At 41.8% G+C, this 27,585-nt stretch overlaps 2 protein-coding genes across 2 annotated transcripts in view; both read left to right on the forward strand.

Annotated features, from left to right (window-relative positions):
• The first annotated feature begins 353 nt into the window (after positions 1-353).
• ND-B14.5B (NADH dehydrogenase (ubiquinone) B14.5 B subunit) lies at positions 354-970 on the forward strand. Its single transcript, XM_017254373.3, has 3 exons — positions 354-545; positions 637-780; positions 852-970. Exons 1-3 carry the CDS (start codon positions 389-391, stop codon positions 899-901), a joined length of 351 nt encoding a protein of 116 aa, XP_017109862.2. The 5' UTR covers positions 354-388; the 3' UTR covers positions 902-970.
• A 939-nt stretch (positions 971-1,909) lies between these two features.
• Positions 1,910-27,585, forward strand: part of toc (toucan) — a 73,948-nt gene continuing 48,272 nt past the window's right edge. The window contains exons 1-3 of the mRNA XM_043213838.2: positions 1,910-2,360; positions 20,280-22,923; positions 23,769-24,738. Of these exons, the coding sequence (XP_043069773.1) occupies positions 2,352-2,360; positions 20,280-22,923; positions 23,769-24,738 (3,623 nt within the window). The 5' untranslated portion in view covers positions 1,910-2,351. The remainder of the gene's footprint in view (positions 2,361-20,279; positions 22,924-23,768; positions 24,739-27,585) is intronic.

The raw sequence follows: 27,585 nt of genomic DNA on the forward strand, positions 1-27,585 counted from the left end.
TTAACGTAAAACTGTAATAAATAATATGGATTTAAAATAAACGGAAAACCAGAAAAAATGTTCATATGGATTTTGCGTTTTTATTCTTGTAACCTTTTTTTTAATATAAATATATAATATTAATATAAAACTAAGTAATAATCAAGGGAGACTAAATAAAACCCCTATTAAATGATTTAATTCCAACTACTCCTCTAAGGCCTAAAACACCGTAGGCATCTAAGACAAGTCCTTTAATATCCATCCTAAAAAACCATACAATGAAACTTAGCTTTTTTCCCGCTAGTCCTAATATCGATACAAATATCGTGTGCTTTGCGCTAAAAATAAAAATAATCTTGGCCATCTCTAGCTCAGCTGTCCACCTCTATTGTTTTTTTCTATCAACATGAGCGCTGTGAACGATCCGCTGGAGTTGTTGTCCAATAAAGGCAATCGGGAGCCCAGTTTCTTGAGTCCCATATGGAACCCCTTGGCTTGCGGCTTAGCCGGAGTGGGCGTGGCCCTTTTCGTCAACTGGGGCTTCCGCAGACCCGTGTTTTCAGGTGAGTTTTCTCCGCCGGGGTCCATGTGACGTAACATTGTTTTTGTCTATTATAATTGATGAAAATAAATTATTTACCAATTGTTATGCAGGAATTCAGAAGCACATTGCTTTTGGAGCGATTGGCGTGGGCGCCGGAGTATATTTTGATCAGAAGAGGGGCGAATACCTGGCCAAACGCGATGCCGTTCTCCGGCATTATATCGAATTGCATCCCGACGATTTCCCCGTTAAAGGTAAATGCAAGAGCCACAGCTTCCCTTAATTCCTCCTATATAGCCATTTTGTATATTTTAATACGTTTCAGATCGCAAGAAGTACGGAGATGTCTTGGAGAGCTGGGTGCCAGTCCGTTAAGTGGATTTGATTCGTTGTTACCAAACAAATTGTGGAAGTAGTTAATAAAACAGCTTTAATTGTAACTCATTTTATACGTAAAAGGATTTAATTTGGTACCACAAAGTTTGGGATTTTTATTCGAAGAGGATTTATTTAGCATTTCGCCTCATGTTTCCAAGGCGTGTGTCATTTAAATTTGTCCCAAGCCCAAACCGATATTTAAAATATCCGGATAATATATACAAAATACAAACGTACATATTTGAAGCAGCTAGTTGCTAGTTTAAATAATTAATTAATAATTAAGCCTATTATTGAAGGTTGGCGACACTCTCGCTCTTGGTCTTATATTGCTCGCATCTTAAATTGGAGTTATCACATAAATAAGATCCCAATTTCATATACGGCATCATAAATATTGTATAACGTTATCTTCAACAAACTAGTATCTTCATCATCAAAAGATACCTTCTGAGAAGATATTGTTTGGAAAATAATTACTTTTGTAAAAGCTAGAAAACTTATATAAGACATTCAGATTTATTTGAATATTATTTTATTTATTTGAATTTCAAATTAAGGGGGAAACGATTCCTAGGACTGAACAGGACTTTTCAGTGTGGCCAGCTAATGGTGACCCAAAACCGTTAAGGTACATTTTAACAGTACAAGTCCGACGGTACATAACTGGAACTAAGCCAGCTCTGCCAAAAAGTGCTGCCAACTGTCGGTGTTTAGTTATAGCCGAGAAAGAAAGCCAATTTTTTAATAAAATAGCAAGATTTACCTAAATAATAGTTAAATTCCAGAAATATTATATTTTAGGATCCAAATCCGTATATGTATGTTTTGAAATAACACACTCTTTAAAATAACGCTAAGCTTTTAGAGATGAGGCATCTTAGAATACCAACTATAAAGCCAACTTCAAGACAAAAAAACTAAGTTGGCATCACTGCAGCCGAGGCCCCAAGTCGGGGAGACCAAGTCGCCAAGTCGTTACAAAATTTTCGAGAGCAACGCAACGCGCGCGTTTCCCGGCTGGAAAATCTAAGAATATATACAAAAACTAAATTATTTTTATATACTCAAAAAAATAAATAAAATTTAAAAAGCAAAAGAAAAGATGCAATTTAAAAAATATTAACATAAATTATTCGCTATACGTTTTGGTTAATATTAAGCTGTGCGGTTTTGTGCTTGTGTATGTGTGTGTGTCTGTCTGACGCAGTTACCGTTACAATTGAAAAGTAATGAAGTAAAATAACTTGAGATTAAAAAAAAAAATTCACTAATAGTCAACCTTGGTCAGCAAATAGCCGTTCATTAATTATAAAACAAAAGCTATAGCTGTATTTTGTTGTGGTAGTTCTTTATGTAAAACAAAAATCAGATCCAAGTCAAAAGCCGACGGCTTCTCACCTGGGAACTTTCTTATCAGTCTGCAGCAGAAGCACCAGTCCCGATTATGGCAAAGGTAAAGCTAACCGAGCACTGAGCTCTTAATTTTATTAGAAAATTAATTATTAACGGGCGGCCACAAGATGTTTCCTGTGTGGTTCATCGCCGCTGTCCTTATGTTCCCTTTCCAGGACCTTCCTTTGGCAAATGTTTGTCAATTTGGTTTTTATTTTATGGCCAATGTGTGGGTGGGTGGCTTTCGTGGGTGGGTGGGTGCTTGGGGTTGCTTTTCACTTGTTTGTATAAATTATGCATGTTGGTTGGGGTTTCGCATTGATTTCCTTGGATTGTGCCAGGAATCGATTTGCTTGGCATTTTATGAAGTGTAAAATTGAACGGGAATCCGAGGGGGCGGAACCAAAAGTCGGAACAGTCGTAAAATTTGTTGCGGAAAACGGTACACTCCTCGAGAATTAGAGGAGAGTCCCAACAGAGACTTGGGAGCTTGTACTTCCGATGCTAGAGGTTCCAAAAATTCGGATTTCTCCGCACTCCTTGGTCTTTTTTCAGTAAAGCTTTATTTTAAAGTAATAAAATGATTTGATTTTAAATATTATAAGAAAATGTATTAATTTGTTAAAGTCTCAGTACATATTTTTATGTAAACATTGCAAATCAGTGAATAAGAAAAAAAGATGCCAGTAGTTAGTTGCTTCCACTTCTTTAAAGTCGTAATAGTGGTGTTTATAAAACCTACCTCTGTTCCATTAAATAATGACTTCAAGGAACATGTGAATAAAACATTAAAGACTATTTGAAGTCCTACATTCTTTAAACCCTGTCCATCAAACTAATGAGGAAATTTCTCAAGTACCTCCCATCAGCCCAAGTCCCAGGCCCGCCCTCGAAAGGAGGGAAAATCGCGCTTATTGCCCAATCTGCACGCTATTACGATGTTTGGCCGTAAAAACCCAAGGAGCCCTCAATCCCAATCAACCGATTGAAGGTCCGGATAACTCTCGAGGAACGGAGAAATGCTGAGGCAATTTTTCACTGGAAAAAGAAAAGTCTGTGGGAAAAATGGGCTAAATTTTTCGTAGGGTTTTGGCTCGCGGCATTCCGTCGATATGTGCAGCTCAACCGAATTTGGTAATACATTTTTTATGGCCCCACCACGTGTGCGATTCGGGGGTGGTGGGTTGGAAGGGTCCCCCGAACAGTCGCGTGTCGCCTTGAGGAACCGTGACAGGTTTGTTTCACTTTTGATAAATTACTCGCCACTTGTCGCTCGACAAAATATTGTTCTATCTCTATCTTAAAGTTGGTCCTTTTCTCAAGTTTGTCCTATGAAATGTTGATTTGCACGCCAGATGCGGTCTTCAAGTCGAGTTTAGAAATCGCACACACCACCGAGTAGTTGGGAATTGAGGTTCTTGAGACGCTGGGGCATCTGGTTTTGGTTTCAAGCAGCATTGTTATTCCTTTCTAAGGACTGGGGGACCGACTAACCCAAGATGGTGCTCCCCAGGGCGCGGTAGCTTGTCCTTTGTCCTTGAGTGCCGTCTAAAAAGGAAAATCAATTTGAGAAGACATGCTGGGGGCGATATTAAAACCATCTGATATCCTAAAACTAAAATATGCTATACTGTAGAAAGACTTTAATACAAAAGTCCTAAACAGATACTTGCCATATTATTACCTAAGTTTTCATTTTAAAATGTAAATATTTTCCCATACTCTTGCGGCAAAGTCAACATCCTCCGCAAATATTTACAGGGTAGAATATTTTTCAATGGCACTGGCACTTTTGTTGTTGTGCTTTTTCCGCGACATGCCCATAATCGTGTCCCGAGCTCTTCCTGACGGCCGCCTCCGCCGTTTTTCCATTTTGTCGTCCTGCCATGGCCTCTATATCATTATGTGCAGCCTGTTCTATTATTATATTCTTTTCATACGATTGTCGACTTTTGGGGGCCTCTTGTAGAAATTTTTTTCATGTCCGCAGCAGCAGGCTGCAAGTGCAAGGATAGCGGGATGAGACTAACAATGAGTTCAAGTCATTTTTATGGGTATATGCTCCTTTATCTTGAAATGGATTGGTTTTTTTTGCGGGTTATTCTCTTAAAAATAATATAAGATCACTAGATCCAGTGTTGTAAAACGTAAAGTAATTCGACACACAAATCTTTAAATATATTAACCTTAACATTGTAGAAGAAAAGGCCTTTTTGAAGCGAAATGAAAATGAAGCAACACAGGCAAAAAAAATGCAAGAAGTATGAATACCTACCAAAATTAATCAAAAATATTTTATATTTAACATTCAACATTTTCTCCATCATGAAAATTATGTGTTTTTATCAGGGACCTTAATCATTATGAGTTTTATTATAAAAATCACAAAATAATCATTATTCTCTGAGCGAAAAAATAAAAATCAGAAAATGATCATTTATGATTGAAAATTAAAAATCAATCAGAAAATGATCATTTATGATTGAAAATTAAAAATCAATATAATCATTATTCTATGATCGAAAAAAAATATCAAATATAATGATAATTTTGCCATTTTTAGAGAATAAGAGAGAGTATAATCATTATTTTGTGATTTTTAAAATAAAAATCACAACAATGATCATTATTAACGGTCCCTGGTTTTTATCATAGGATGCGAAATGAGCACCTTGACCCCGGTTAAGGGTTAATTCTGTAATTTTTTTAACGGATTATATTTTTGGAAGAGACTACCTTATTGTTATGGTATCAGGCTCACTACAATATTTAATAAGAGTATTGTATCAGCCTTCATAAAGCAATATGTGAGAAGTATCCAAGTAAAGGATTTCTACGCCCGGAAATGGCTTCCGCTTAGGGAGTCATCATTTTGCAATTGGATAGTTTCAGTTTGCAGCATATGCTCCAATATGGATAGCTATTCACAAACCTCCTCTGGCCCCCAGGAGATCCTCTGCACGCTGCCATTTTTGATTTATGCTGTATTGACTTAACGCGGAGCCCGTTGCATGCCCATTAAAGGGCTTCGAGCCATTCCGCCCCATCTCCCATTTCCCCTTTATTTATGGTGGTCCAAGGGAATTTATTGATAACGCCCATCCTGCCACGAGGAGAAGCTCATCTGCGTCTGTTTGGAATGGATATTTGTGAAAATTAAACAAAGAGGAAATGTCACGCCGATTCATGAATACTTATTTGCATTATTGATGTTCGGTATATGGGTTTGCTGTTCGAAATTCAAATTTGAATTAATTAAACATCATAAATAGTAATTATATCAAAACCCATATTGGGTTTAATCACGGATGCTAGTGAAATCCGCAAAAAAGTTAATTAAATCCCATTAATTTTCAATAATAAATGATATATGATTGAATTATAAGGGCAGACTTTAGTATCTGCAATGGCAAACATTTCTCCTTAATTAGAAAAGTTAATAAATGAGAAAACTTGGTGGTAGATAAAAGATATCCTTACTAAGGCCTAACTAAGTTTCTATATCTGCATGTGTCATAATGCACATTTTGAGGGGAAGTGGGAGGGCCAACTAGGGTGGCAAATGTCTTAGAAGTGCTAGACTCTGGAAGCACTTCACCCACTTTTGCCATGTTACATAAATAGCGTCATTATCCTTGCATATTTGTGGGCTTTACTTGAACTTGCCTCCCCGCTACCGTTTCTCTTTAAGATTCCAGTGAAAACACGCGGGTCGGTTGCACAAACGTGTGGCAGAGAACGCGGCAGAAATTTTGTAAGATTCTCAAGCTAATTTCATTAAATATTCATGGCCACGACACGACAATGCACACAAAATGGACACATAGCCACGGATACATGTTACGGGGACAGCCGCAGTGTCGTATCCTTCCGATCCGGCTGGGGCTTCATGCATCTGCTATACATGCTGACTTTTATACACTAAACAAAATCGTATGAGTTAATATATCACTGCAGATTGTACAAAAGGTTCTACTGCAATATCAAATATAAAATGCACTGCTTTTCCTCTGTGTAGCACTTGTCAAAATGTCAAACTGGCTTAAAATTTGGCGAGATTTTGGGCGAAAGCAGCAGCATGTGCGGTTTTTTCGATAAAGGGCGAACATCAGGGTGGAGGGCAGGAGTCGGAGGACGTGTGTATCCTTTACCCATCCATTGTTGGGCCGAAATTAATAGTGTTTGCCTAGCATTCTGCAGGAGCCGTGGCAGCAGCTGCTCCTGACAAATTTTCATTTAATCATTCGGGCCCGCGGGTTCAAGGTGACTTGATAGTGTTTTGATGGACAACCGCCTGAATAAACGAAAAAGAAACCCGAGAAACAACACAAATTTGGTAAATTGTTTCCACTTTTTATGCTTTCTGGCAGCCAATTGTCTAATGCGGTATTCTGCCTTGCAGCTGGCTTTTAGCTCCACCTCTATGGTGCCACTAATTTAATTAAGTTGCACAAAAACCAGCCACTTGTCCCCATAGCGGATATACAGGAGGGGTGGAATGCAACTTGCTGCATAAATAAAAAGGGGCCCAGCGAAGAGCGCCTGAAACAACATTGGGGCTGACCCCAGACTGGCAGTCGTGTCCTTTGCGACCCGGAGACCATTAAATGGCCTGACAAATGGCATATTAGCATTGGGCAAATTTAGTCTGGAATAGATAAGTTCAGTCAGCTAGGAGACTACCCTAAATTGTCCAAAAAGAGCTATACAGTTTCCAGAACTAACTTTATTTGAATGGGATGAATGGCAGTGGATAGCGAGTTTAACAAATCTTAGCTTCGAACCACAAGTAAACCCTTCCGTTCATATTAGTGGTACCTTGGGAAACCCTAGGGTATCTTGTAGTCGCCTAGATTTTGTAGACCTTTAAAAACCATTTCAGTAAAACTGTAGGGTTCATAAATTTGCAAGCCTTTTTGCTTCCATTCTGTAGAATTTTACAATTTCTTTCCCGTGCTTGTTTTTAGTTGAGAGTTGCGATTTCCTGCCAAGTCCAGTGTTTTGTTGCTTGACTTGCGTCTTGGAAAATTTCTTCCGACAGCTTGAGGAACGGCCAGGCGATACCAGTAGATGCCAGATACCAATGGCTATAATAAATTCTACACTTTTTTGGACCATGAAAGCGGTGCTAAGAGCATAAATGAATAAAATAATTTCTGTTTTGATTGAATATTAACACGCGCATACACAAATTAGAGTCGCATGTTATGGCAGCCATTAGAATTAATTGTAGTTCTCGCTCCACTAAAAGTGCACTAAATAAACGCAATAAGCCGTGCTGGAAATTCCATTAAAAAATATTCAATAAATGGAATGAAAACAAGCGCCAAGGTATGCCATAAAAGTGAGAAAATGGATACAGACCCAACCCTCTACCCGAGAGTGCGCTCGACTTTTTGCGGATTGATAATAAAAGGTGTTCTTTCTGCTGGTTGTATTTTTTACTGTGTGCGCTGAACATGAAAGGCACAGATAATAATTGAATTTTATTCTGAAAATTCAGGAGTGGTGCGGAAAATTTCCGTAAAGGTGTGCGCTTGCAAACAGATTAGAGAGAGTTGTTCCAACAGAATATTGCAGGCGAAGAAAAAATACTAATAAAGTGTATATAGTCGAGTTTTTTAATGATATGATACTCGGTACTTCGGTTCGTCCTTCTTCTAAACCTCCCCTCTCTCTTGTAAGTTAATATTTTTTTGTTGCATACTTTTGGGTGCTTAACAATTAGCCACTGAATAAACCAAGAAATTGAAAAAGTGTGTAACTGACCCAATTTGAATGAACTTTATTTTCTGAATATTAATCAATGGAATATTTTGGCCATATAATAAACTCGGTTAGCTTAAGCTGACTATAATATATTTTAATTAAAAACCTATCAAAACTGGCAAGCCAAATCCACAGTCTGCTTAGGCGGACCATTTCAGCCTTTCGTCGAGCTCATTTTCTGGCTTGCTCTGTAAAACCTTTAGTCAGCACATCCCGATGCCCCAACTTACACATCCGAGTACATATTTGATTTGATGTGCGCCAAATTAAATAAAAAAGCAGGTGCGGAAAGGTGTAAAATCCGTGTGGGCATCCGGCTGCGTGTTGTGTGTGTATTCGTGGTGCCACATGATGGCATTACTCCAAGGTTGGCTGGGTTTGGATTGGGTGGTGGTCGGAGACTAGTCCGTTTCTCACACTTTATGTGTTTGTAATTGAAAATTAAGCGACTGCCATCGGGAGCAATGCAGGACGATTCGGATACACTGAAAATCAACCTTCTGGTACTGGTAATTTTCAAAAAAGAAATCAAGTGATGCAAATGCTACAAATTTATAAATTTTTACTACGAATTGGTATCATGCCTTAAAGGACATATGAAACTGATATTTTATCTCAGTGTACATATCTGGTTGGGAATAAGCTTTCCAATTGCGAATTAGGGAGGGGTCTGAGGCGATAAAGGGTATTCGTTCACACGAATATAGGAACAGATACAGATACACGCCACACGGATAGAGGAATCACATTTCGATTGGCTGCCTGCACTGGAAAATTGCCAGGTAACCACGCGATGCACTCAAATCCCTCGGAATGTATGCTCCTCGCCCACTCCTGTGGCTCCTGTCATGTGCGGTTAATTTGTTTCAAATCAGCTTAGCCACATATCATCGTGGCGGGTCTGGGTCCTCTCTGTGTGGCCAAATGGTTTCCCCTTTTCGATGGCTGTCTGTTGCCTGAAGGATAGGGCTTGAAGAAATTAACTGCCGGTATTGGCTGTCCCCTGATGTGGTGCAACATGTTTTAAACTTTAAAATAATATTTTAAAAGTGGTGTTTAAACTTTAAACTGTATTTTATTTGTTTTTTGAAATCGAAATTGTATTGTATTTTCATTAGATTTTAAGATCAATATCAAGATAAAGATAGAGTATCAAGATATTTATACAATAACAATACCTCAATAATATTCATTCATAAATTAAAACTCGTCTAACTTAAAAGGTTTAGATTATTGTATTGGTTCAGATTGTTTCCTGAAAGGAAAGCTAACTTCGAACGGAACGGAAGTTGATATACCCTTAAATATAGTAGGACCATACATATTAGAATTTTATTATAAAACCAATTTTTTATTCGAAATACTATAATGTACTATTCAGAAATACTAAAAAGGGTATTGTTATGGGATCCTTATGAAATTTGGTGGGTCGGAGGTCATAAGGTTAAAATCGAATCGTTAGAAACTTCCATCTTCAAAACACGAAAGTAGGGTCATGTTTGATAGGATAATCTAGGATAGGATATCCTTTTATATATATATTATATATTATATTATATATATATATAGATATAGGCCAATCCTTATGAAAGTTGGTTTGTTATATTATTTTGTCAAAAATATAATCCATAGAAAACTCTAGAGAGTCAGAACTGTAAAAACACTGATTTTATATCCCGATCCCGGCCGTTCCGACTTAAAAACTCGGTACAAAGGTAAGAAGGGTGTGTGCAAAGTTTCAAGTCGATAGGCTTCAAACTGAAAGACTAGTTCGATAGAAACAGACAGACAGACAGACGGGCAGACGAACATGCTCATATCAACTCAAGAGGTGATCCTAATTAAGAATATATGTATGTATATTCTTTATATGGCTGGAGATATATCCTACACTGCACACTTTTGGACAACATTATAATACCCTCTGCAAGGGTATAAATATGTCAAATAAGTAAATATCAAAGTGGTTTTATATGACTGAGGTTGGTTGGTTTGAACGTGGAATCGTGGAATCAGTGCGTGATTAAAACTATTGTTTTCTGATGATTAAAAGCCCCTAATTGCTCCAGATGACCCGGCCATTTAAACATTTCTTTTATTTTGCAAATTCCGTTGTGTTCTGCCAATTCATGCAAATTGAAAGGTTCCTGAGCGAAGCTTCCATAAATCATAATACTCCAAATGAGTGTCCCGAGGAGCCTCGCCAGAAAGTATGCAGCGAAAAAACGAAAATGGCACTTGCTGAAAGCCAATTGTTTTCAATGCAAATTTTTTTGTTTCCGTTTCCAAGGGAGAAAGGCTAAAAGCGAAAGAGGAAAAACACACAAGTCAGCGGGGAAAACAATAGAAACAGAACTTACTAACCCAATTTAACTCCCGTGTTTGTAACGAGCGTACGGCTCCTACAACAGCAACAGCCCCACAAACAATGAGTGCTGTGGAAACCACAACGGCAAAACAATAGAGGGCAACCACCATAGCAGCAGCCAAAACTGGTGGAAACTGAACACGCGATGCCGACGTAAAATATGGGCGAGCAAAAGGCGCAAATAGAAGACGAAAGCGTCTGAAATTGCGGAAGTACCCGGCCGGGGAGCGTGGGCGGGATGCGGGAAGCACCTCCAAGTCACATATAATTGCGGTGGGTGTGTGGTGTTCATGTGCCCCTGCCGCGGTGGCGAACAACGTTTTTCCCCAAATAATGAAAATTCTCGGTTCAGCCGAAGGTTCGGTCCTTTCACCCTAAATAGGGGGATTATTTTGATGGAGGTACTAAGCCTTAATTATGTCAGATGGTATTATAATTACTAAAATAAGAAGGGAAATTGTGACTAGGAAGTATTCATAGGTAAACGTATGGCAACTTAAAAGGGTTTACTCTTTTAAAACGTTAGAGTCTGAGGACATTGTTTTAAATGCCAAGCTGCCAAGACACAAAATGCTCATCTTGCCACTGGGAGTAGAGATTGTCTCGGAATTCCGACTTTAACATTATGGCCGTGCCCTGGCAACACTTATCACCAGTTGCGCCATAAAGCACTCTGCGGCAGGGTTGCCAGGGTGTCAGATGCCAGGGTGAATGGTATTAAGGGAGCATGTCAGACCAGAAGACAAACTCTTGCTTAGGCCACAGGCGTCCGTTTCAATGCTCATTATAATTATGTGTGTGTGCACGGGCGACCCAGCACTTTTGCGGCCTCCTCCCTCCCGGGAAACAACGAGAAAAATCAGCACAAAACAAGCACATATTTTCAACAATTTTCCAGATTTTGAATTAAAAGTGTTGTGTTGACTAACAAGGGTGTTATTAGCTCTTAGACCGTGACTAGGGTTTTTTTCGCCTACTATTTATAATAAAAAGACTGAACGTTCTCTATAATTGTTCTTCATATTTTTCGAAAATTTAATTTTTTAATAATTATTCCAATTCCTAAGTTTTATATTAAAAATAAATTATGCACTATATTAATATATAATAATAAATTATTAAAATTATATGTTTTGAAATTATAGAATATAAATGATATTATAATTTTGGTGAAAAGTTTTGCCAACGGCTTGCCGACTATATTCTATAGCTGCATTATAACTGATTGATCGGAAATGCCATACTTGGGAGTTTTTATAGTTATAGTTAAAAAGTTAAGATTTTCTAGACAATACGACACTTTAAATTTCATAACAACACCGACGACAATAGCTTATAGCTGTCATATAACTAAAATATCGGAAATAACCAAACTTTCATGTTTTAAAAGTAAAAAGTTTGGAACTTTCTAAAAATTTTATTTGTTGCCAATTGATCCTACCTACAAAATTTTATAAGGATCTGCCGATTATATCCTATGCTGTCATATACACAAATTAACGATCGGAAATGGTATTTGGTATTTTTGAAGATAAAACATTTGGACTTTTTTAAATTATGTATTTTTAAAAATTGGTTTTAAAATAAACTTCTAATACGAATTTATATCAGATCAAAACTGCAAGAGTAGTCCTTTCTTTCCTTTCTTGTTTTATTATAATCTATATCAGGATCGTTTCTCTTGTTGCTTTACGTTCATTCACAAATCTTACCCTGGTATAAGCTTACAAAGATTTTAACTAATTTTTATTACCCAAAGTAAAGGTTAAAGTTTGTAAAAATATTTTAATGTCAAATCATTTTATGCTTTACAGCTCTGTATGTTTACAGACCAATAGTATCATGTATAGTTGTTGCATCATGTACTTGACCAAATTCTGATCTTAAAGCCTGCTTCACGAATGAATTTGTATTAAAAATGTATTTGTTTTACAAATTTTTTGCAAGAGAGCTCATTCTCAGATGCAAAGCTGCTGAAATCTCTTGATTCCAGACGCACTACAGTATTTTTAAGGCGCCCATTAAATATGTAGCATCTACACGACCTTCGTCCTTGCTGTGAGCCCGTTCTCCGCTTCATTCGGGAAGCATAATTGAAAAGGATCAGAGGAAGAGGGGCGAAGGGTTGCCAAAGGAAGACAAAAGCAAAGCGAAGCAAGGTAAAAGGATAAAAGGTTTACAAAGCGTTTGACTGCTGGCTCGGACTGGCAGTAGTGTGTGTCTATTTGTGTTCAAATCCACGCTCCAGCGTGCACTAGGGCGGGCGCACGTCCTGCATCCTGCTGGGGCACTTACACATGCACAGAAACACATCCGGTCGACCTTCAGAGCGCTATGCAGAGCTCATGCCAAGGGCTAAAAAATGTAGCAACTGCAGAAAAGCCAGATAGAATTGAGGGAAATTTGTTTGCCAACTTCTGGGCAGGCCACTCGCAGACTTTGATGATCATGGGCCCCAACATATGCCAAATCAGAGCTCTAACTCGGGATTATAAATTTTATTAAACTTTACCCTCCCTGCTCGGAATTTCGGAATTTTGATGCAATTAATGTAGTTTAGAAGCCGGAGGGGGCTTAAGTGGAGCTGTCTATTTTGGCGATTTGTCTAAGAACTCCTTCATAGGTCAGAAGTCAAGCATACATCCTCCTCGAGTTCTGTATCTTAGTATACACGGCAGATGCAACGTCAGTGTGGAAAACTTTCCCCAAGCCAAAGTTCAAAGTGAAAACTATGTGAGCCGAATTGGCAATGCGGCAAACTGAGCGACGAAGAGGAAAGCCAAATATTTTTTACAACAATTTAGTATTTTCACTGCAGTCGAGTGCAAATTGCAAAGTTAAACAAACACCGATGGGGCGGAAAAAACAAAAAGATGACTAGTATTTTCGCAACTGCCTCTGAATAAACTTTACTTGTCAAATGCAATAGTTTTTGCTAAACAATTTTAAATAGTTTGGCGAAAATGGAAAACAATTTTAAAGAAAAAACTTTAATACTTGAGCTTTTCCAAATTCAGAATAGATTATTTACTGCAGAAACATCCCAAGACTTTTTCAGATGACTTGCAATCGCAGAGTCCCAAATTATTTAAAGTCATTTCCGTAGTGGAAAGCTGAAGAAAAGAAAACTCTTTCTAATTTGCATTTCTGCAATCACGCTCAGACTGAAATCATATGGAAATTGAAATCAAATTTTAGAGCACTTGGGGGGATTCCCAGTGGACCGAGCCAGAGTCCATCTGCCATGAGTGGCTGTCACACTTTCCGCAACTTTTTCCAGTCGGGGGCCATTGCTGCTGAGCCCTCGCCTTTGCCGGTGACAGTTCGAAAGGCTCAAATGGCAGTCGATAGTTGACCCAAATCCCCGCCCCCGCCGACGGGTCTGCCATGGACAGAAACGAAAACGAAACGTCAGAACGACACACACACTCAGGGAAAGAGCCATATTTTTTTGGGAAAGAGAAATATATTTTGCAACTCACTGCAATTCTTTCCCCGGCCCTTTGCTTGTCACTCTGCAGTGGTGCAGCGCATGTAGCTGTCAGAGTTCGGGGCAACTTGGGTGCATATATCTCGCACTCGGATCATCTATCGTGCTCCCTTTTTCCCCCATGCATCTGCCTGCTGACAGAAAAATGCGGCCTCTTATGTGACATTGTTTACCTTTGCCATCAGCCAACAACCAACACCCAACAGCCCACAGCCAGCGAGTAAAGGAGAAAAAGTGATTTACGGCTTGAGTTCTGCGCGCTTGGAAAACATTGTCATTTTATTTTGGCACTAGACAAGGCTAACGAGTGCTGAACGCCGACAGCCCCAAAAAGGCGAGTGCGAAGTGAAATGCGACGAGAGTGCAGCTCGGAGCTGGGTGAGGAGCGTGGCCACACGGCGTATGAGTAACGTGTGGGAAAAGGGCTAATAACGTCAGAGCTTAGTCACCAGATAAGCAACTGGGGGTAATAACAAATACTCATTAGTGGTTATTTAGAGGTTACGTTTACGCAGGTGAAGTCTGCATAGTTATCTTAATCTCTTAACTTGAAAATATTTTACTTATGCATTTTTTATTGAACATCTATTATAGGGGTTTACTCTACCAATTAAAAGTTTGTTGACAAGGACTTTTTGAGTTTTTTGGTATTTGTTATTTGGTAGTGAGATTTTAAATGAGAATAGGTATTAATACTACAATTATAATTATTATTAAAATAAAACATAAAATCAAGCTCCTTTTTTTTATTAGGTTTAGTTTCTAAGGACTAAGCTTTAAAAGGCGGAAAATGGTTCGTTCTTCTATATATTAAATATCATTTATCTGTATATTAATACTTTTAAAAATATAAAATAATAAATGCATTAATTTATTGATTTAAAACATAATCTGCGACGGCACATGATCCCTTAAAAAACAAAGAGCTCATAGCTTATAGAAACTTTTACGTAACATTTTATGAAAATGAAAACAACTTTTGCGAGCCCTTAAGAGACAAAGTCGGGTGGATGTTGCAGACTTGTTTACAGCTTGTTACCAACATTTCCAGCGACAAAACCGCACACATTAGCCACATGTGTGTACGTAAATGCATTACGACAATTTCAGACAACCGCAAAGAACCAAAGCTGAATAATGACACAAACCAACTCGGACTGGCCCGAATACGACAACAATGAAAATAAACACAACCACAAAATGTTCATCAGCTTCATTACTGTCAACGATTGCCACTGGCAATTGCATAGAAAATTCGCAGCTCTTTTGTGTTCTGTTATCGGCCATAAGGTGTGTATCAGCGGAAAATTTAGAAGGTGGCCACCATTATTAGTGCGGGATGCGCAGAATATTTTTCATTAACCAGCCATTGAGCCAAGTAATCCCCTTTTGGTGGACTATTGGGCTATTAGATGATTTGATGGTCGTATATGTACTTCTATAATGAAATAGTATTATATATTGTTTTGGTCCTTTGTAAAATAAATTACAGCTGCCACAAGCGAAATTTAATGGTGACCTTGTTTTCCGAGTCGCTCTATTGGAGTTTCTTTCAAATGGCTGCAATTCCATTAACCAGAACCGAGACCCACCCAAAAATGGATCGCCGCTGACCAAAACAAATTGCGCATACGCCGTGTTGCACCTCTCCGGCAGCCGCAGAGGCGGCAGTCCGGTAATATTTCTCATCTTATTGAAAATGCAAGGCAGGAGGGGGTAGGCGGGGAAGCAACATGCTTTCAAATCAATTGCAAACGTAATTTACAAAATTGATTGGGGACGAAAATGAAGGCACGAAATGCTGGTAGCTGGAGAAGGAGCTCCGAAGCCATATGGAATTCAGATGTAAAGGAGCAGCGATTTAAGCGAATGCACTATAGAGCAGCCTGGGGCATGAAACATGATGTTTTTGTTGCATCCACCAATTTACATTTTAAATTTGCGATTCGGTCGATGGTGGCACTGCACAGACGTGGCAATTCAGGGAAGAAAATAGAGAAATATACGTGGCAGAGATGCCGAGTGTCTGGCTCGAGTTGCTCACTTGATAAATGACGTCGTCTTGGGAGGCTCCTTGCTGGTCTGGTTTACTCCCAGCAGAGTAATAAATTATGACCGAGTTGTAGTTGTACACCAAATGGTAGTTCTGTTTATCTTCCCTGCCAATTCTCCCAAAAACGTGCTATAGAATCCAAACTCCTAGGAATTATAGAAACACTCAAAGCCTCTTACCGTCTTTTAATTTTTAAGCATCTTACATCCGAGAATGATATTCATTGTGCGCATTAATTAGAGCTTTAGGTCCCCAAACTTAATTACGACATTCCCAAATCGTCAAACTCAGAGTGAAAATGCCTTAACACGAATCGTAAAAATCTCGTCCTGAGAAAGTGTTTCATTCCCCCTGCCGTGTTTACACAAAACACGGGATTGGAACGGGATTGTGCGGGCTTTTTCCTTTAAGGTTTTCTTTAAGGCTGACGTTTTTCTTTTAGGGTTTTCCTTCCTCCGACCTTCGTGCTCGGCTTACAGATGTTTTCTCCAGGGTGTTTTTAATCAAAGCCAGGCAGAATACAAAAATTGTCTCTGTTGATTTGAAACTTTAAGTGAGGACTTGGTCCTGTTGTCCAGAGGACCCAGCATGTGTTCGGGCCTAACTGCCGCCACTTAAAACTAGTCGAGGTGCACATAAATCTGGCTCGGGTCCAGGGATGGAGCTCGACAGTGTCTAGTAGGGAATACACACAATATATTCTACTGGAACATTAATCGTCTGGCTGACAGTCCCGGAGATGAGAAGAGGCCCGTAAAAATGATTTAATTTTACGCAAGCCTGTCGCCGTCGTCTGGGAGAGCCGAAAAAATCATAAACAACAAGTGATGGCCTAAAACAAGTCGCAGCCTGTGTCACACATTGCCGGAGAGATATTAAAAATATTATTTCTCAGACATTTGGAAATTTATTGGCACCGCCAGTTGTGTCGCAGCGCCTAAAAGTATTCTGGAAAAATGGCCTGCAGATGCGCAGTTTTTCTTCTCGACGCGGCGGTTCGTGCCTCCCATTTTTTATTACTCCGCAAAGTATGCAAAGTGTATTGGACCGGGCTCCCATCTAATTGCAAATGTTTGCCACTTTCATCCTTGTCCTTGTTTTGCTGCTTTTGTGCATACTGCTGTCCTGGACGAGATAAACCGCTTAGTGCTCCTGATGGATCCGAGCTAATGGCTTGTGAAAATGACGTTGGAGGTCCCTGGTCTGCCAGCACCCAGTCACCCTCCCCTCGGCAAAGAACAAAAAAGCCACTTGAATCACTAACGTGGCGATTTAAGTCAATTGAGCTGTTCGGGTTGGATGCAGAAAAGTCATTAGAGTAGCTCCCATAAAATAAATGAAAAAGTCGGTAAACTATGGAGCAAGGATGCGTTGTGTGTGTCGGGGGATGCTGGTGTTTATCGAGAACCCAGCAGTGTTGATTTTTGCCTTGTTTGCTGGAAGTTTTCACTACATTTACTTGGATTATAATAACTGGCCGTATAACAACCACTTGGATTTTATTTCTTGCAAACATTTATATTTCTTTCCAGTCTTTGACCCTTTTCTCCAATCCAACATGAATATCAAATGAAAAATCAACACAGACAGCGGCGAAGACTGTCCTTCCAGCCGATTGAGAATCGATGAAATTGTTCAATCAATGTTGGCCCATTTGAGCATTATTTTCCCTTTCTTTACTTGCCTTTTCATAGCCCGACCATCGCTATTGATTGATGGGCGGCAGGGTCGGTTCCAGCCGCAAGTGGGTAATGCAAATTATGCATTCATAAGCTGTAGACAAACACAAGCATCGCACACCCAGCACTTTGCATTTCATGCACTCCCCCGCCGATAGCAGCTATTAATATGCAATATCGGGCAAGGAATCAGCTTTTTATGGCGCCCTGTGTGTGTATTATATTTCAACCATGGAAATCGATAAATTTTTATTTAGTTCCGGCCCGCTCTTCCGCTGCCTTGTCCTCGCCAAAGGACATGCGTTTGCGCTTAACCCACTTGCAGCTGGCACTGGTGGTGCCGCGGCAGTCGACAGTGGTGGCAGTGGCGGTGGCGTGGCAGGTTTATCCACCCCCCTGGGCCTGCTTTCCCCGCTTCTGTGCTGGCTTCCGCCGTCAGCTGTACGGGTATTCGCCGGGCTGCTCCTTTCTGTACTTTGTTGTGACAGTATTTATTTGGACTTCAATCGATGCGTGTCCTTTTTTGTTGCCTCTCCATCCTGCGACTGCCGCCGGTTTGGGTGTCTGTGTGAATATTTATTTGTCACAAATATTTGGTGCATTGGCTGCTTCCTCGGGTTTCCAAATAGGTTTTGATTTTAAAGATAATTGAAACTTGAAATTAAAATGGTTGACTCAATAAACAGGCACACCCTTGATAAGGTAAAACCTTGAAAAGTAACTTAAAAAAAAGGTAAATAAATACATGACTCTCTTTAAATATTAATATATTAAACATAAAAGTGAAATATATTTAATCTAATATTAATTATTTGGGATTTCAAAAATATTATTTTTAAAAATGATAAAAACTTATTTGAATCTTAAAAAAAAGACTAAATATTACTTGAAAATCAGTAGAAACTTCAATAAAAGAAATATTCATAATGTTCATTCATAAAAAATAGTTTCCCGGGAAAGATCAAACAACTAGCCGCTTAATCAGAACTGTTTGCTTCATTATCCTGCACACGAATGCCCCAAGGACACCGGGGTCCTGTTTGCCTTGCACTGCGAAAGGCCATTATGCAAATTCCCCCGGCACAGTTATCGATAACATTTAATTTCCCAGAAGCAGCTGCTCCCGCTCCACTGCTCCTCCGCTCCAGTGCTATCGTGGCATATTCGAATAATTATGGCCACATATGGCGGAGTTGGCTGAGAAACGAGCAGTTCTCGATTCTCCAACGCCTCCGGCGGAAACTTTGTGCATATTGCACTTGATAACAATCGGCTGTTGGGTTTTGGGCGGGGCCCCTGCTGGGGGCACGGAGCACGTCGGAACTTTAACGCGAAAAGTTCAAGGACACCGCGTGGAGCACCGGGTGGGGCATCCATATGGCAGGTTCGTCCGTACACATTCCCGACCTCGGATCCCCAAATATTCGGGCACACAAGACGGCTTTCGGCGCTTGTTTGGCTTGTCTGTTGAAATTGCATTTTCGATTAAGTTGGGCCTGTGCAAACTGGCATCGAGTGAATTTCACATTGTGGCATGTAGCAGTTTCCTAAAAATTGGGAATAGAGCGGAAGATGAAGAAACTTTTCCATGTCGGCCTAAACGTTGGCAAAGTTGGTGGTGCGATTGTTTGACAAGCGTTTAGCACATTAAGCCGACTTTCAGAGCTGATGGTTTTGGGGGTCGATTTTTAAAGGAATTTTTAACCAAACACTAAATTTTTCTTCTTGGAGACTTAGAACGTTCATTTAGGTGACGATCCACTTGCAAAGTGCTATAGTAGCCTCTATTATTACTCTTCGACTATAGTCTGGATAAATGGATAAAGGCTATAAATAAATTTACTGAATTTACTAATAAAGACAGTAGAAACTGTGAGGAGAGTTAGAAATCTTATAAAAATAAATGCATGAACTACTCATTTCTGGGAGCATTACGGCTAATCCCCATAATGGAAACCATAACGCCACTTAATGGAAACTTGGAGCTTTGCTTTATTCCCCTTCCATGGGAACATTACTTATCTATCATCCGCCACAAAGTTCCACCCTAGGTAGCTCTCCTTCAACTCCGCTTCATCCCCTTGCCCGAGTACGTGCATAATTAGCTGGATGCGCGATAAGACCCCCCCTCAATGCTATAAATTCATTATAGCCAGGACCACGTTCCACCCCCTTCGTCCTGCCATAAACAGCTCAACGGTGCCATAAAGTCGCCCAGTTGCTCCCGTTTTCGTGATTTGATTAAACTCCAATTAGGTCCTAAGGGGTTGGAAAGGACGAAAAACTGCATAGGTTTCGATGACATCAGCGCCGGAGCAGAAAGGGGGTGGTTCTGGCTTCGAGTGCGTTGAACTGGTGCCAAGGGAACACGCCCCACTGAACTACTTTGCACCACATTGGCAACTGCCGAAAAGTCTGAGCACGTGCAGGACTTTCATGGACGGATCTCAGTGGCGCCACAGCACACTATCCGACGGGAAAATATGCAAAGGATTTTATAAAATAGCTTTAAGTTTTCGAAATATTTCAGAGAGTAGCATTAATTGAACTTCTGTAACCAGCTTCTTGTATTACGCTGATTTTAATTAAATTCCGTGCGTTTTTCCCGCTTTTCTTTGCAGGACCCGTCCACGTCGCGCATTCCCCGCCTGGACGGCGTTTCGCGGCTCCCAAAACCAAGTACATTTGGCCTGGCCAGCAACAGCCAGGGAGCCAATAGCACCGCCACCCAACACATCCCACCACCGACGGGCACCTCGAAAGCCACGCACATCTTCCGGGCTCCAAATGACACTCCCAGGCCGCGACCGGCCAGCTCGTACGCTCCCTCCTCTGCGGTGCTGCGAGACTTTGGAAGTAGTCTGAAAAAGAGCGCCAGTGGCGAGCGGATCAACAACGCGGTCAGCCTGCTGAGCAAGCGGACCACCACGGCCCTGAAGAAGTACTTCAGCCCCAAGCCGAGCACATCCCCGATGACGAGCTCCCTGCCAGTGACCCCGCTTCCAGCCGGAAAACGAGGAGCTGTGGCGGGAGACCATCAAATGATCAGCAGCACCCCAATGCCCCTCTTGAGGTCCGAGACCTTCGTGTGCGATGAGGACATGCAGTCGAACCACCCGAGGCTGGAGACCACACGGCTTTCCACTCTTGGATGCCCGCAGCTGGATTCGCCCAATGAAACCAAGGTCCTTACCATGGACGCCCTCACATCAGCAGAAATGAACACGAAACTGAAGAGATTTGCCTCAACGGATACCACGCCATTGATGAAACCCACCCACAACTCAACTTTGAACTCCCAATCGATGCTGCGGAAGTTCAGCTCCCTGGACACCACCCATCACGAATCCAGAGTATGCGCCAACAACGCCACACACACTGTGCTGGAGTCGGACGCCATGGACGTAACTAGGCCCGTGATCAATGCCAAGGATGACACCACATTCACTTCGGGAAACCCTTCAGGGATGGGCAATGTGACAAAGGTGCTGGAAGGAGTCGGAAACGTGACCAAGGTTCTGGAAGGCGTTGGAAATCTCACAAAAACCCTGGACGGCGGTGGATCGTTAGATTTAAGTGGCACTCATGCAGAGGCCAATCGGAATGTGACCACCACAGTGACGAGATGCATCAACCGAACGAAGACCTTCGAAAGAGACCCGAATCTCACCAAAACCATAGGAAAAGCAGAAGATGTAGAACAGAATGAAGCCAAATGGGACGACCCTGAACCCAACCTAACAAAAACCTTTGAGAAAGGGCCTATTGTCCGGGCAGATCTTACAAAAACAGTGCATGAGCCGGGCAATTACACGAAAATCATCCACGACGGAGCCAACTTGACCCAGAGCATTGACCAGCTGCCCTTGATCGAGCACATGTCCATCCCGTCGGGCCTGGACATCCTCAGCCTGAAGAGCTCTGGAGGCGAGGTGGACAAGATGGACCAGGAAGTCAACGACATGCTGGACGTGACGTTGACCAATCTGACGCCTTCTGGCGCCAACAAGGCCAACATGAAACTGCCACTGAACTCCACTTTGAATACGGAGCGACTGCTGGACATCTCCGGGCTGCAGTCGCCAGCGAGGCACATCCAGTTGCTGAATCTGACCCAGGAGCTGGAGAGGGTGACCCCCAACCGGGGGCACCTGCCGGCCGGGCGAAGGTCGATTCCCCAGCACTCTCTGATGTGCTTGTCCCCGCAGTCGGCTACCACAACTCCCCATGGATTGCGGTTAATAGGTCAGGGTACGCCCCAGCCAGTGCACCTGCTGTCCCCCTTGCTGAAGCAGGCCCAGAGTGCCCTGGTCCTGCCCACTCGAACCCCTGACGGTGACTTGTCAATGGATGGTAACCGGGGAGCGTTGGATACCACCCTGACCTCCACTTCTGGGCGGGGAAGGACCCGCTACAGCTTTGGCCTGGACCTGCCCGACACCACCCTGGATTGCTCCATTGAACTGGTGGAGAACTCGTTCTCATCCTCCACCCAGTTGCAGCAGCAACTCCTCAAGAAACAAAGCTCCTTCGATTTGGACGAGAGCCTGGGCATCCTCACGCCAGAGCAGATGAAGGACTTCCTGGACTCCCCAATGCACAACAATCTGATGCACAACATGGAGCTAATTAGGCTGCAGCACTCGAACCTGCAAGCTCAGCTGAGAATGGAGCAGACTCCCTCGCCGGAGGAGCTGCCCCTGGACCCCATCGAAATCAAGTCAGAGATTGTTAAACAGGTGGAGGCGGCTCAGAACCAGGTGACCACTTCCCAACAGTCAAAGCTGAGCAACAGCTTCATCACCAGCGTGACTAGCGTGACCAGCCTGGACACGGGCTACCAAGGGGATGGAGAGATGTCCCGCCCTGCCTCCCGGGGTGCCTGCGACCACTCGCCGAGCAACGGGCCCCACGTGGGCCGGGTATCCCGCCAGCCCAGCTTCCCGCCCCCCATGGTGGCGCCTCTACGCCGCCAGGATCCTATGACGGACTCGGACTTCTTCACCGAGTCGGATGCCGACGACGTCCTGCATCGCGGCGGCGACCGTCGGGCCCAAGTGATCGACGGTCAGTTATACGGGCCGGACATGCTGCAGCCGAGTGCCTCGGTGCCCCAGATGGAGGACTCCTGCATGGAGTCCTCAGGAATATTTACTGACGTAGAGAACCGCTGTGACGAGGAGATTCGACAGCCGGAGCTCGAGCTGGATGTGGAGGTCGATGTGGACATGTCGCCGGATGACTCCACGCAGACCATGCGAAAAGGTGAGATGGGATATCAATAATTAAGGCAATTAATTCCAATAGGTATTAAATAATGAATGAATGAATGAATATAGAAATATTAGTAGAAGGGTGTGCTAAGTTCGTATAATTGAGCATATTTTTTGACTATGTATATGATACACTGTTCATTTATCTTCTACTTCACTCCCTTTAGAGAAATAATGGTTATTTTGAACATAGTTTAGTAACCTTTATAGAATAGATCCTTCAAATACAATTTCGTTGTTCCACTTCTGGTCGGTGCCTCGGAGATGATTCCTAATAGAAACATCCTATTTCCCTATTACAAAATATTGTACATATGTCCATACATGACAGTAGTCCCTTGAATTAACATACATATCTTCTTTATCTTTGTCCATTGAAATGTGTTCTATTTATTTTACGGAATCCTTTTTTTATACAAAGTATATACATGTACATATTTTTATTTATAGGATTATACAGGTGTAAATGTATATGTATAGGTAGAAGAATTAATGAATGACTATGGGACTAACAAAAAAATGGTTAATTCTTCGTCTATACGTAGCTTCCTTGTCTAGTAGCTTCCTCGAGCACCTTAGTAAAATTATTTCTCTAGTGATAAGACTGCCCCATTCTTAACAGTCTTCCTAAGATACAAGATATGAGAAGCTATAAGAAAATAGATATAAGGAAGAAAGATGAAAAAAGGTTGTAGCATTTTTGTATCTTATTCTCATTTGAATTCCATTAGAATTACCTGTACTTTAATGGCTTTAAGAATTCTTTAAAAAAATACATATTTTATGAAATAAATATGTAGGATAAATACTAGTAATTGTATTTTCTTGACCACGCAGGTCAAGGCCAAACTAACCAGCAGACGCAGCAGCAAAATCACCTGCCGGCGCAGCAGCGCCCCCCCAGCAGCTGCCTCTCCTCCTCCTCGGCGGCCACCACGCTCTCGAACCGCACCTCCTACTGCAGCGTCGACGGCGGCAGCGCGCGGAGCTTTTGCGATCTGGAAGCTTTCGGCGGGGCGACTTTGAATCCAAGCACCGACTGCCGATCACCGACGACGTCGGCTGCGGCCGCGACGTCGGCTGCGGCTGCGACTGCCTCGCCGCTCGGGCACTCAATTCAAAAAGTGACGACGCCGCGGCCACACGCCTCTCTGTCGTCGCTCTGTACGGTGGAGACTTTCCGCGACTCTGCCTCCTCGCACTCCTCCCTGGCCTCGCCCAAGTCGTGCAAATCGGCGGCGTCGAAAATCGCAGGCAAGTCTCGAACAGTGAAATCGTCACCGAAATCGCCGAAATCCCCCAAATCACCCCAAAATCGTAAAGCTCATACCCCCAACAAATGGGATGCCGTGATGAATAAAATCGCGAGCAACAAGTCACTGATCAAAACCAACTACAACGATGTGAAATCGAAAGTGTCGACAACGCGGACAATGGCCCAGGGTTCGAGCCCCGTGTCCGGTTCGGCAACGGCTTCGGGCTCCGGCTCGGGTTCCGGATCCGTTTCCGTCTCGAGTCCGCGGGCCAGTCCCAATGTCAGTTCAAGTGCCCGGCGTTCGCCCTCGGTCCAAACGCCCAAAGTGCCGCCCAAAGTTCTAACCGTGAAACGGTCGAGCAGCAGCTCTGCCGCCGCCAAGGTCAGCGCCACGCCCTCCCCGCCCCCGTCAACGCGGCAGCCAGTGGATAAAGGCTCAGTTGTCAGGGTGTCAGTGGTGGGTGGCGCTCGTGCCACAAAATCGCCCAAGTCCCCCGGCTCCCCCACCTCGCCTCCGGCCAAGAGGCTGCAGTCTTCAACGTTGGCCAGTCGGTAAGTGATCGAATATTAATATTTTAATAAATATATTTAAAGATTAAATTAAACAAAGCAGTTTATTAGAAATTAAGGGGCGGTACTTAAGAGTGCTTTAGAACCTACAATCTCTTCACAATAATTCTTCAACGATAGGCAAGCTATTTGTTACTATTTGTTGTTAATTTAGGTTAAATAAAATGAATAATAAAAGTATATACTTACTAAAAAATTATACCATTATGATTTAAAAAAAAAATACTTCAGTATTTATAATAAATACTATTATAAAGAGCTATTGTGTGTTATTCTCACAACAGAAACTCCCCATTTCTGAAAGTATTTTTCCACTAATTGTTTGCTCAAGTTCTGCGTTTTAAAATATTAATTTGAGGTGATTTCATTATAAAAACCATTACTACGACTTGGTTTATTCATTTAAATTTAGATTTAATTTTTTACTTTATTTTGGTTTAAAATTGTCATTGTTTTTAAAAAACTTTTCGATAGGAAAGTATTTATAATAGTAATTCCCCTAATATAATATTTTACCTTAAAAATTTGGATACATTTTCGTGTCAAGAGTGATTAAGCACTAAATTTCTTGGAATATCTAGTATGTTCTTTTTTTTAATTTAAAAAAGAGTATTTTTAAGGCTCCACACCCAGAATCTCAATTATCCATTTGCAGCATATCGTTTGCAAACATTCTTATCGCCGAGAGGCATTCCGAACTTATCACGCTCTTATCACACCGCAGACCTTTTTTGACGATTTTTTGAGTGGCTTTTGTATGTCAGTGCTTGTTGGGCTCTCGATGGGGCAATCGAATGTTTGTTAGTGGCCATCCACACACCTGTGCCTGTGGAAGCCTCAGCCACCTCCCAATGAGTTCAGGGGCAGGCGACTGGGGCAGATAACGAGTGCCAGCACCAATGCTTTAAATAATTAATCAAGCATTCGATTTAATTCGAGACGGAGTAATGAATGGAAAGAGAATAAATAAATAATTGAGGAAAATGGCAGATGAAGCTTGAATTATAACGAAAATCGCCTTGTGGCTACTCTCTCCTCTTTTTTCTGGCACTGACGTAAGCAGTAATGCCCATTGAATCAGTCCAAATTAGCTAAATTAGATGCTTAATTTCGCCGGATATCGACCTGCGTGGGTGGTAGGCCAAGGAGCTCAATGGACATTAACTGATTGAGGCGCGGAACACACAAAATACAAATGAGTAAAGAAACAGATGAACTACTTAGTTTATGGAATGTTTGCTTTAATTCAAGCTCACTCTGAGTCCAATAGTAGGTATGTTTATGCGAATGTATATAGTTCGTACTTCCCATATTAATTGCGTCGCATTTGCGATGGCTTCTCATGTGAACACAAATCACTTGCGGCTATTGTCAGTTTCGGTTGACAATTCTGAGGTGCATGCATTATACAAATTAAGACCAAAGTCACACAAACAAACCACCCCGGGGAGAGCGGAATTAGGGGCTCTGAACTTTGACTTTTCGGTGGGAGTGGGTCTCACGCCCCACGGTTGTTCACAAATTCAAGAAGGCAGAACAAATTCGCATTTAAATATATGCCTGTTTTGTCAGCTTCCTCGTTGTTTTGTTATTTTTCGCAGTTCAGTTAACAGCCAGCCTTTTCAATTACAAAATTTTCCGCAACTCGACAGGGGAAAAACAAACAGCTCCCAAATTAACAGTCCCGAGTGGAAGCTTGTCTCTGAAATTATCAGCCTTTTCAGTAGTATTTCATTTACATGACGAGCGTTTGTAGGAATTCGTTGGATATGAGATTGTATCTCCAAGACGAGCCACGACGATTCATGGAATTAGTTGTGGTTTCGAATAATTTCTATTGCCTCGCGAGTTCTCTTCAATCTATGGCTTGTATAGTATTTCTCAGATACTATAGATATATACGTAGGTACGTCTCATCTAAGCCGGCAATAACAAACTGATCCGTGTGAATGTATCTTTAAGTGTGTATTTTGTCGGACGGCGGCGAGCGTGAGTGTGCGAAAAACGCCCAAGCTCGGGCTCAAAGCGAGTTAATTTGAGTCAACTGGTATGCAAATACACAAACGTATCTACACGTACGATATAATACGTTTGTATAGCAAGGTGTGCAGCTCTTTTGGGTTTTGTTTCAAATTGCATCAACGGTGTTCAAATAGCTGGCGGATTGCGTAAACTTATCAGTCGGTATGGGAATAAAATTAATCAAATGAACTGGCATTACATCATTGTTGCCTGCACTTGTTCTGGGAAAGAATAAAATAATCTGAATAGAACTGAAGCGTTGGAAAGCCTCGTTATATCAGAGAGAGAGAGCAGTGGGTTCGTGCCGAAAGCATATTTCACCATCTATCGGGTGTTCAAGAGACCTAACATATAACAACCGTATACTATTCAAAGTAAGCCACAGAAATGCTATAGCCCCAATGCTATAGCGACCACCGGCCTGCGCTGTACACATGTTATCAGCGAGGGGGGAAACGTGTAACTCTCAGATAAACAAAGCCCAACCCAAAAGGCCATAAATTTGGACAAGGTCAACAGAAAAACAGCCATTAGGGAAGCACACGAGGAGAAATACGCAATGAGATCTGACAGAACTTCAGTCTTTGGGCAGATCCAAATATTGGTGTAAGGTACAGAAATAGATGGGCACTTCCTCCGGCGGGGATAAACCGCGGAGGGGGGCTTCGGATTGGAAATCGAAAATTAGCCTGCTCCCAGACCCCGGCCCCGGCCCCGGCCACGCTGAGCAGAAACATAATTTCTGCTTGGTAAGCGGATTCATTAACACGTGCATGTGAAACTTTTCGCATTTTTTTATGCTGAGAG

This window comes from Drosophila bipectinata, chromosome 2L (genome assembly GCF_030179905.1).
Source record: "Drosophila bipectinata strain 14024-0381.07 chromosome 2L, DbipHiC1v2, whole genome shotgun sequence".
NCBI lineage: Eukaryota > Metazoa > Arthropoda > Insecta > Diptera > Drosophilidae > Drosophila > Drosophila bipectinata.

Excerpts from the sequence above, each read along its gene's own strand:
- ND-B14.5B (XM_017254373.3), top strand. The coding sequence starts at position 389 with ATGAGCGCTGTGAACGATCCGCTGGAGTTGTTGTCCAATAAAGGCAAT. Across the intron at positions 546-636 it reads CCGCAGACCCGTGTTTTCAG|GAATTCAGAAGCACATTGCT; the intron begins GTGAGTTTTCTC and ends ATTGTTATGCAG. Across the intron at positions 781-851 it reads CGACGATTTCCCCGTTAAAG|ATCGCAAGAAGTACGGAGAT; the intron begins GTAAATGCAAGA and ends AATACGTTTCAG.